Source organism: Thamnophis sirtalis, unplaced genomic scaffold (assembly GCF_051295495.1).
Source record: "Thamnophis sirtalis isolate CommonGarterSnake01/CBP01778 unplaced genomic scaffold, rThaSir2_p1.2 scaffold_6, whole genome shotgun sequence".
Classification (NCBI taxonomy): Eukaryota; Metazoa; Chordata; class Lepidosauria; order Squamata; family Natricidae; genus Thamnophis; species Thamnophis sirtalis.
In genome coordinates, this window is record NW_028261386.1 from 43,963,808 (window position 1) to 43,975,093 (window position 11,286).

At 38.2% G+C, this 11,286-nt stretch overlaps 1 protein-coding gene across 1 annotated transcript; it reads left to right on the top strand.

Moving 5' to 3' along the window:
• The first annotated feature begins 4,019 nt into the window (after positions 1-4,019).
• On the top strand, positions 4,020-10,762 carry MRPS10 (mitochondrial ribosomal protein S10). The gene is made up of 7 exons (XM_014056266.2): positions 4,020-4,172; positions 5,673-5,731; positions 5,831-5,903; positions 6,119-6,258; positions 8,929-9,037; positions 9,361-9,450; positions 10,385-10,762. The coding sequence occupies exons 1-7, from the start codon at positions 4,086-4,088 to the stop codon at positions 10,469-10,471; spliced, it is 645 nt and encodes a 214-aa protein (XP_013911741.1). The 5' UTR covers positions 4,020-4,085; the 3' UTR covers positions 10,472-10,762.
• The last annotated feature ends 524 nt before the right edge of the window (positions 10,763-11,286 follow it).

The window sequence follows — 11,286 nt, forward strand, 5'->3', positions numbered from 1 at the left end:
TTGACGGTATTGCAATTGATCTTTGGACTAATTCATGGTGAACCTGATAATGCATGGTTTCATTTTAAATTCTATAAAGCAATTACTCTGGATATACAGAGATGTCATAAAATACATATTTTATCCTAAAGGAATCTCAAAAAATCCTTGAAAGAATATTGGTACTTCTATAAAAATGTTGAGATATGCTTCAATATTTTGCCAGAAAATCTGTTTGTGGGGAGGTTCTATTACTGAAATTTTGTGTTTATCACAGTAATTTCAGTAACAAATTAGTTAAAAAGTGCACATAACCTAAGAAAAAAGGAAAATATATTTTAATGGAAAAATCTTATTTTCAGAAGTATTTAACTGCTGATTGATTGTTACAAAAAGTTGTAAATTTCTGAGGTATAGTGTAGTGTAAAAATATTTGGTTTAAAAACATTTAGCATTTTTTATTATTTTGTTTTATAATAAAATGTTTGCCTGTTATGGCTTAATTACACCTGAGTTGCATGTGATTTAATTTCAGGATGTAATTGGGTCAGGTTTGCACTAAATTCTTAATTTCATAATATATTACATGGGAGGGGGCAATTTCCTTTTTCTCTGATGAGATAGAATGAAGCATGCATTGTACCTGGTACATAATTAAAAGCAAGTACTGTGTATAAATTATATAGCTTTTTTTTTTGACAGGCAATTGTAAAATCAAAGGGATTCTGTAAGAGTTTGCAGGGAGAAACAGTATTTTATACTTTTGATAAGATATACTTTGTTTAAAAAATGTTCATGTGATGGAAAAAAATCTTTTAAATAAAAGAATCAGCATTTTGTTTTTTGGTTTCATATTTTCAAACTGCGGAATAGTGAAAATAAAGGAGTTAACACGGTATTTTTCTGAACCTGAACAGGATCAAATTTTGATATAAATAGGGGCAGTCCAAAAGAGAGTTTGAAGTTGGTTAGAAAAAGAATTATGCAGTAATTCCCTACCGCATCCTTAGGGAGGAGACAATAGGGCAGAAACTCAGAAAATTATTAAATACTGTACACCAATCTAAGCCCTCTTCCCTCCAGTCGTGTGATTCAAATTCCAACACACACATACATAGTGAAGTATGGCCATTGTTGCTAAAGCAAACAAAAAGGATTCCAGAACCTATTTGTTACATCTTGCTCTTTGCCTTTTGCCAACAGAACTCACACTTGGGCTTCATTTACTATAGCTATATAGTAAACAATGCTATATTGTACAGCGAGAAGTCCTACAAGAACAATTTGATTCAAGGCCCCCATAATTTGGTTATTCCAGACTTAAAACCACACCCAAATGACCAAGCAGATCTTCAGGGAAAATCCCAAGCTCCCTCCAAATTTAACGTCACTTGGGGTGATTAAAGGCTCTACTTTCCAGGAGAAGGGAAAGTAGCACCAACAAGGCAAAAATCGACCTTTCCTATAGTAATGTCTTTCACCTCTACCTTTTAATTGTTCAAACAAAATAATATGTAACCTTAATTGTGTTGTGCATTCAATTATTGTGCCATGAATTCCTGAACTACTACTGATTTCAGGTCACTTGGGAGGAAGTTAAAGTACCAAAGCACTATCAGCCTTGGGATTTCACTGCAGTGGTGGGTTCCAGATCAGTTGGAACAGGCCCGGCAGCATCCACATGGACGCACGCATGCATCTTAGCGTCTCTGCAAGCCTCTGCAACGCTCCAGCTGCTCAGCAGAACATTGCACAGGTGCTGTATGTGCCATGCGCAGAAGCGCCAAAGACTTAAAAGACCGATAAGGAGCTCAGGCGGGCGGGCCCTCCAGAGCACCGTACTGGAATGGTATCCGGTGCTCCGGGCAGGCTCTGTTACCCCCGTACCAGGGTGTACCATCTGCAACCCACCACTGTTTCACTGCACTGGAGTGCAGTGGTTTGGACAGAGATGAGGCTGCATAGGAGAGAGGGCAGTGCAGCAGCTCAATGGTTCCTTTGAACCCAGCTTCAGCCAAAAGGGTCTCACATCCAATTGTTTCTGAAGCAGAGCCCCAGATGACAACCATCACCCCATTTCCCCCACAGTCAATCGCTGCAGTCATGAAGCCCAAGTGAACTTATACCCTCTATATATGTATATATGTGTGTGTGTGTGTATGTATATGTATGTATGTATGTATGTATGTATGTATGTATGTATATATGTTGTATATGTGCTGATTATTTATATACAACACAAATGTAACAAAGGCAACAGTAAAAATATTGGGTTTCTGTCTGGATGGTCTCCTGCCAACCGATGGACAGAGAATGGAAGTAGTGAACCTCCTCCCATATTTGGGCATACCGGGGGTTGTATATCTATCTATCTATCTATCTATCTATCTATCTATCTATCTCTCTCTCTCTCTCTCTCTCTCTCTCTCTCTCTCTCTCTCTCTCTCTCTCTCTCTCTCTCTCTCTCTCTCTCTCTCTCTCTCTCTCTCTCTCTCTCTCTCTCTCTCTCTCTCTCTCTCTCTCTCTCATCTCTATCTCTATCTCTATCTCTATCTCTATCTCTATCTCTATCTCTATCTCTATCTATCTATCTATCACTTAATGATTGAGCTGGTTAATTTAAAAAGTAATATTAAGGATCAAAAGTATTTTTAATGAATTAAAACATAAAGACGGTCTCATGATTTTGTTAATAAGGAACCTATGCTAAGTGACTTCATATAGCTGAGTTTCTCAAACCTTGCAGCCTTAAGAAGTGTGGATTTCAACTCCCAGAATGCTGGCTGGGGAATTCTAGAGCATAAATTCACACATCTTAAAAGTTGCTTAAGTGTGAAAAATATTGAACGTTGGACGTATTTTTCTAAAGTTACTGGAAGGGTTCCATAAACGCAGCTGGCGGTTTTCTGCTCCACCTTCTTCCGGTGTCGTGTGCTCGAACTCTTCGTGGGTGCCCGTCTCGAACACAGAAAGACAGTTGATCAAGTTTTGTGATCTACTGACTGCTTTGGATCCTCGCGTTCACATGATTAAAACCGATCGCTTGCACAAAGCACTCCCGCAATTGGACGGGAATTGAATCCAAGCGTTACCAGATGAACTCGAACGGCGAGAGATTGAGGCAAAAAGGCCGTAGAAGCGCCACCTTAGCCAGTTTCTTTTCCTTTTTCTTCTACGCTGCAACCCGAGCGTTAAGCTTTGGGTTCAGAACAGGGCGGAAATGCAAGGGCGGCACACTGTAAAGCAGCGTTGAACAATCCTGATAGAAACATTTCACCAATCACGGTCGATTACGGCATAATTCAGCCCTTTTATTAAGATGTTGGGATTAGCGACCGGTCTGAAATTTGATTACGATGCTACAAGGTGATTTCACTGTGGGGATGTTCACACCGAGACCTTTGGCTGCTTTCACCATTATCAAGCGCGATCGGAAACAGCAGGCAGCCTCGTCCTTGCTCCGGAGTCGGGGCGTTGGGGCGTGTAACCTCGCGAGGCTGCTCTACCATGGCGTAGTAAACTATGCATTTGGTCTCTGCGTGTGGCAAAATGGGGATCCCACTGTCCCCTTTCCTTTTAACATCCCCTTCTCGGAGAGATTTGTTGGAATGTGCACCAGAGACAAATTCCTTGTGTGTCCAATCATACTTGGCCATTAAAGAATTATATTTCTATTCCTATTCCATTCTATTCTCTAGGACTGTCATCCAACCTTGAGTAGCGCTGCCCCGCTGTCTATAGGCGGCAGTCCCTCAACCTGGTCACAGTGCGGTGCATCTCTCAAGCCTCGCCCCACTTCAGACAGGTTTGTATTGACAGTCCCTGCAGTGCAGGTTTATTTCTCCTGGACGTATTTGCAAAAATAATAATAATAATAATTAACAATAGTCCCTCATCAGCTTTGGAAAGCAAAGTAACTGGGGCTCTTTGCGTCAATGGATCTTTTTTTACACCGTCTTTTCTTGAAAGAGATGAGAGCTCGCAAACGGCGTAGAAAAACCTTTCCGGCGGACCAAGGAGGACTTACCGCCCCCTACTTTCACTTTTATAAGTCGGTTTCCTGAGGCCGAAACCGACGCTCTAGGCTGTCTGAGTAGGGAAACTCCATGGTATCTCGGCAAGAGGAAGTTGTGGAAGGGGCGGGCAAGATGGCGGCGCGAGCGGCCTTGACCCTTTTAAGCCGGCTTTGGCAGGTAATGTTGGTGTTTGAGGGGTTTCCGGGGATGGGAGCAAATTTATATACCAGCCTTTGCCGGCTACGCGGTTTGTATTGATCTTAATCAACCGGCTGGGAAGGTTAGTTGTAATTCGGTGCATTTGAACCGGCGCCCCGGCTGGGGAAGAGTGGTCGGGTAGTTACCCCTGCTTCTTCACAAAAAGCAGAGAACGCCAAATTGAGTGTTTACATTTCTAACAAACAATTGTAACGTGCTGGCACTTAAATAGCTTTAAATAATACCTCTTTGGTTCTGTTTATGGGGCAAATTTTGCCTAAGCGAACTTAGACTGGTTCTAAAGGCACATTAGCAAACGGGAAACACCTTGTATGCTGCTGTTATAAGTCAAAAAGGTAGATCAGCATCAGAAATACATCCAAGATTTAGTTTACTCTCAGACAAGGAAGTTGACTGGGTGACTTGGACTTGTCTCCTTCTTTCACCCCAGTTCACACTCAGAGTGGTGCCTGGGCAAAAGTGGGGGAAGAGGTGCAATATGCATCACCTTGAACTCCTATAAAGCTGACAATAATAATGAAAGGGGCTCATGGATTTGAATCTTCAATTGAAGTGTTTCAACCTTTTGTTGGCAATTACTGCAGAATTTTAAACTTGCTAACCTTTAGATTGATTTTAAGCACAATTTATATTTATTTGAATTGGACTGGATTGGATTGCAAAATAGTCTAAAGGAATCTAGGGACCATTCTTTCAGTGGTCCATAGATTTCCTTAGACTATTTTGCAATCCAATTTAACAAAATTAAACTGAGCATAGCTATATGTTTGTATAAAACATGCACACATGCATAATTACTGCTCTTATCTTTATACCAGCAAGTTCAATGTGGCTTTCATCAGTCCTGGGTGACATTTGGCTGACTTTTTAAAAAAGATTTGTTTTTTGGAAATTTATGTTTATGCTTTTCAAAGCTATGTAATAACACACCACATATGAAGAAATCTCTTCTGTAAACGATTAAAGACTGACTTCTGTATTAATAGAACTGTAAACTCTAAAACTATTGTTACTGTGTGTGAAATAATAACAATGTTTCACTCCCAATGAAAAATTCTGTCACTATAGAAAGCACTAAGCACACATGGATGCCAAATCATGTATTCCTGAAAAAGCAAATCTTTTGGTCTGAATGGATGGTGAGAGACCCATTGGATCTCAAGATGCAAGTCTTCAGAGTTGTTTAGTTAATCATCTATTCATCATATTTTTACACCACTCATCTCAGTTGCCCAGTTGCTCAGTTGTTGAAGCAGTGTTGACCATGAACAAAATATATTAAAGATTCTATAATCAAATGAAGAGGCAGTTTGTAGATATGTATTGGCTTTAATATCAATAATCTAGTTTCCCTTTTTGCCTTTTTAAAAAATCTGTAGTTTGAGATAAAATTCTGGAAAACTACCAATGATAGAGTTCATGTAATATAATATAAACTATGTACTTTTTATTTTTTAGGGGCCAGAAAAAATTCTTGTAGCACGCAAAGTTCCATTAAAGCAACATAACTTTCTTAAGTAAGTTTGCCACATTGAGTTAATGCTATATTAAAGCTACGACTTCAGTTTTTATGACCAATGACAGTTCCAAAGTAACTCATACCTTTTAATTTTCAGAAATAATCACTTGATATGGATTCAATCTTCAAGGGCCAACAATAATATTCAACAGCCCGCAAAGAATCCGCTGGTATGTGTGATGATTTTCAGTGAATACTTTTTCAGCAACTAAGAAATTAAACTATGATCTAAGTTATATTTGTACAAACTGAAAAAGGTGGAAGAATAACAGTTGCTTAATTTTAACATGTATCGGATAATTTATATTTAAACCATAATAACTGTATTCAGGGTGACACCTTTAGAATGCTGATGTTAAATTATTTCTCTTTGCTTCCAAACTAGGTATCTGTTTCTGATGAGCCAGATATATTATATAAAAGACTGGCTATTTTAGTTAAGGGGCATGATAGAGCTGTGTTGGACAGTTATGAGTATTTCATGGTGCTAGCTGCAAAAGAACTTGGTCTCTCCATTGAAAAAATGTAAGTACTGTTGATCTTTATACTTACTCAGTCTTTCTAGAGCTTTATTCCCAAATTGACTAACTCACTGCATTACATACTTCCAAATCTTATAGTTCCACTAATTGTCCAAAGAACAAAAATCAAACTGGAAGAACACAATTATAATGGGCCATTTAGGCCATTACTTTGTGTTCAGTTGGAGTTTCCCAAATTAAAGAATACTGGCATTATTTTCTAGTATGTCCAGTGAAGGATAGCATGTCACCTGTCAGTGTAATTGAGTCCAGAATCAGCTTGGGGTAAACTGCTCTATGAGTTATTTTATTTCATATTTATATCGTGTTTCATTCCTTGTAGACTGTAGACAGATAGAAGGTTAAAGCAGTAACCAAAATTAAAATGTTTTTTAAAAAGAATCAATAATAAGCATCATGATGCCTGTCAAAATAAACTAAACATAAAATAAAACATGGATTGGAAAAATATTAGTCTGATTGTAAACTCCCTTTAAATTCAGGGCTACATGTATCTGGGGGGAAAGCTATTTAATAAAATGAGAGTCATTGACCAGGTCTGCTGTCTACCCATGTTTCATGACATTTGCAAGGAAAGTTGGCTTCAAAATAGGGTTTTTTCAAGTTTGATGTCTTTGTTTTAATAGCTGCCTTTTGTACTAGTTATAGCATCTGTATTCATCTCCAAGGGTAGCCACACCGACCCTATTACAGTAATCCAACCAAATGATGATCAGGGCATGGATTATTATTACTAGGACCTCTTGGTCTAAGTAGAGTTGGAGCTCAGTGAAATCTACTTTGACTAAATTTTTCACCTGTTATGTATGCAGGAGCTGAAAGTCCAGGGAAATCCCCAAGTCAGGAACCAACTCCTTTGTGATGAGTGTGGCTCCATCAGGTGCAATTGCTGACCCAATGTTATTATGTTATCTAGATGTTTATGGACAACTAGCAATTTTGACTTGGTGGAATTTAGTCTCAGCTTGTTTTCTTATCCAGATCTTTCAGGTACCAATTTAGGGCTTTTATATTATCTTCAGCTTAGCCTAGAGTAGGAATGTATAATTAGCAATAGTGTTAGCACTTATACAGATAGCCCTTGCCATACAACAGTTACTTAATGACTGTTCAAAGTTACGTCATCGAAAATGAGTTATGACCATTTTTCACACTTACAATCTTTGCAGCATCCCCATGGTCATATGATTTACATTCGGGTGCTTGACAACTGACTCGCATTTATGATGGTTGCAATGTCCTGAGGTCATGTGATCACCTTTTTCAGCCTTCTGACAAGCCAAATCAATGGGGAAACCAGATTCACTTAACAACTGTGTTACTAATTTAACAACTGCAGTGAATCGCTTAACAAATGCGGCAGGAAAAGTCATAAAATGAGGAAAAACTCACTTAACAAATTTCCCACTTAGCAACATAAATTTGGGGCTCAGTTGTGGTCATAAGTTGAGGACTACCTGTATACTGCTTCATAGAATTGATCTTTGCCTTGCCCCAGCCCTGCTGAAGCCTGCAGAGTGCTGTTGGGGGCTGAGGGAAGGCAAAAACTTTTTCTCTTGAGTGGTTTTCAATGTCAGTATATTGCCCCCAACAATCTGGGTCCTCATTTTATCGACTTTGGAAAAATGGAAGGCTGAGTCAACCTTGAGCTCATCACGATTGAACCTCAGACCATGGGCATAATTAGGTATCATATATTGATGACATTTCAGCTCAAACCACTGGCAATTTCATATACATATTTAATAATATATGGGGAAAGCCCCATGTCCTAAGATATTCTATGTTATTGTTCCCAGGAACCTGAATCCTAACCCATGATAGAAACCACTTGCTTAAACAGTAGAATCACCACAGAACAGTGTACTCAACTCTCAGTTCCTACTATCAGTGAGAAAGATATAATGATTGATTATATTAAACACTGTTGAGAATCTAAAAGGGAGACATTCCCCACATTTAGTCCCTACAGAGGTCATTGACCAGAGCAACCAATGCTGCTGTTGTAGAGTCAATTTGAACTCATGTCTTAGGAAAGAGTGAGTCTTAGAAAGAGTCTGGACTAATTAAGCTATATGAACTTTTGTTTGTAGGCTTATGACCTAAAATAAAACAAGTCTTGATGTTATATAATCTGTTTGAATAATTGTTTCAAAGTAAACTTTAAGCAAAGTCACCTTCCATTCTATCACAATTGAATTAAATGTATATAATAAAATTGATGTTTGTCTTGCCCCAGCCCTGTTGAAGCCTGCAAAGTGCTACTGGGGACTGAGGGAAGGCACAAACTTTTTTTTCTTACTTACCTCTTCGAAATCTTGTTGTGTCTTATACACGGGTGCGTCTTATAGTCCGAAAAAATACAGTACCTCGATTTGAAGTTTTACCTTTTCATTTATATGCATTGTCTGTTGCCTACTTCCAAGATCTGCACTTCAATACATTACATTACATTAGATAATCTAGATCCCAAATTATGTAATTTAACTGCTACATAGCCTGATTAGGAAAGAACACATCCCCTCCAGATGGAGGCTCAATTTAATTTGTTCTTTTTCTTTTTCCAACTTTCTAAATAATTGCAGTTATTTATATTGTTGGCTGTAATTTCAGAAATAGGTGACTACATGATTAAAATGTTATTATTTTTTAGAGAAAAGCCTCCTAAAAAGGTAGAAAGATTAACGCTTCTGAAATCAGTACACATTTATAAGAAGCACAGAGTTCAATATGAAATGAGAACACATTATCAGTATATAGAGGTAAGTAAACAGCTGCATGTTCAACTACAAAATAATAGGTACATAGAACGCACAGAAAATAGTGTTTTTGAAAAGAGTGTATACCTTCTCTCAACAAGTTAGATATTTGTTAACATGATAAGTAGTTATAGCCATATCCAGGCTTTATATTTTGATTTTCTGGGGTCAAGTAAATGTAAAGAAAATACAGGGTGATTCAATCTAGGAGAAAACTCTTATTAAGTTAGACACTATTTACAATTGCTACCTAATTTTACCTTTACATGGAGATTATTCCCCAGATTATTGTTACCGGAAAAGTATAACAGTGCTTTCTATTTCAGTTAAAGAATTTAACTGGTAGCACAGCCAATGTTTACTTGGAATACATTCAGCGAAATCTACCAGAAGGGGTTGCCATGGAAGTCAAAAAGGTATTGCTAGTTTTGTTCTGTTTATAGGGATGTGCAAAATGTTTCATGTACAAATTCTTCTGTACATGGAGCAGCTATTTTAGAATGGCCTGGACTGAAACCAAAGAAATACCTTCCTGAACACAATCACTTGCTTTTGTGTTGGAAGCACCGTACACACAATAAAACAGCTGTTTTGATTAGGGCAAAAATGGTGGGTTGGGGGGAGGAATAAAAGATTGTCAGCAGCTGAGCAGAGGCAGGGGATGGAAGAGCAGTTGTGTGTCTATGGGAGAATGCCACACAGACAACAACAGAAGCAAGCAAGGGAGGAGGGCAGGTGGAAAGATTGGAAGATTGATAAGCTATACTAGGCTAGGATCTGCAGGGAGTGGGGGCAGTGCATACAAGTAGTCGTCTACTTATGATCATTGACGGTTCAAAATTACACTGACTTTGTAAAAAGAGACTAGTGATCTTTACTTGCGCTTGCAAGTGTCTTACTGCCCCTGCAGTCATGTGATCACAAATTCAAGTGCCTGATAACTGACTTGCATTTACAATCTGTTGCAGCATCCTGTGGTCACATGATCGCAACACTTTTTTCCACAATTTTTGGGGAAAAGTCCATTGGGGAACTGGGTTCTCTTAATCATTATAAACATTGTAAAATGGGATCTGACTTGATTTACGATCACAATAACTTATGACAGAAATTCGAGTCCAAATTGCAGTCCTAAGTTGAGGATTATCTCTATCAATTTCTAGAACAGGATGATTTGCTTTGGATTTGGAATCAAAACATTCTCCTTGTTTATGTAATATAAAATATGTTGAATTCTTAAGTTTTCACACTTTGTGTTGGGTTTTTAAAAAATACCTACAGAATTTAACTAGAGAATCTATGAACTATTCCAACATAAGCATGTAACTATATATTTCCCATTGTTTTTAGACCAAATTAGAGAAACTTCCTGATCATATTCAGAAACCTGTTTGGGATGACCTGCCTGAAGTAGAAGAAACTACAATTACATCATAAAAACCTGGACTCTTTTTAAAAAAAATTCTCTATGGGTTAATTAGGAAATCAACATGAAATACCATAGTTCTTTTATAAAATTACACCGATTTTGAAAGAGCCCTGTATCAGGGTACTTACAGGGAATCTTATTACTTGACCAAAACAAGTATTTGAACTTTACAACGAAAGCTTAAAGGTTCAGAAGCAATTAAAGAAAAAAAGTGGACATTTCATCTGTACCATAATATGGCTGAAGATGTTGAAAATGATAGTGTCTCTGTATATTAATAAAACAAATGTTATACCAAATTATTTTGTCAACATTTATTATTTGAAATGATAATTTGCTTCAGTTGTTTCCTATATAGATGCCTTGAGGAGAGAACCATCAAACTTGTAATATTCTATTACTAACTCTATAAACACTGAAATATTTTTACTTAAGAGACCGCCTTCTGCCAATTACCTCCCTGCGACCAATTAGATCTCATAGATTGGGCCTCCTCCGAATTCCATCTGCCAGCCAGTGCCGGCTGGCAACTACAAGGAGGAGAGCCTTTTCTGTAGTAGCTCCGACCCTTTGGAACGAGCTCCCCGTGGAGATTCGTACCCTCACCACCGTCCAGGCCTTCCGCATAGCCCTTAAGACCTGGCTAGCCCGTCAGGCCTGGGGACAAAGATAATCGCCCCTCCCGAATGATGAATGAATGTTGCTCATTATTTTACTCTATGTTTGTCTATGTAATTGTTTGTATTTCCCTCCCCTGATCCTATGTAAGCCGCCCTGAGTCCCCTCAGGGAAAAGGGCGGCCTATAAATGTTAATAAACCTTA

Excerpts from the sequence above, each read along its gene's own strand:
- MRPS10 (XM_014056266.2), top strand. The coding sequence starts at position 4,086 with ATGGTATCTCGGCAAGAGGAAGTTGTGGAAGGGGCGGGCAAGATGGCG. Across the intron at positions 4,173-5,672 it reads TTTTAAGCCGGCTTTGGCAG|GGGCCAGAAAAAATTCTTGT; the intron begins GTAATGTTGGTG and ends TTTATTTTTTAG. Across the intron at positions 9,038-9,360 it reads CACATTATCAGTATATAGAG|TTAAAGAATTTAACTGGTAG; the intron begins GTAAGTAAACAG and ends TTTCTATTTCAG.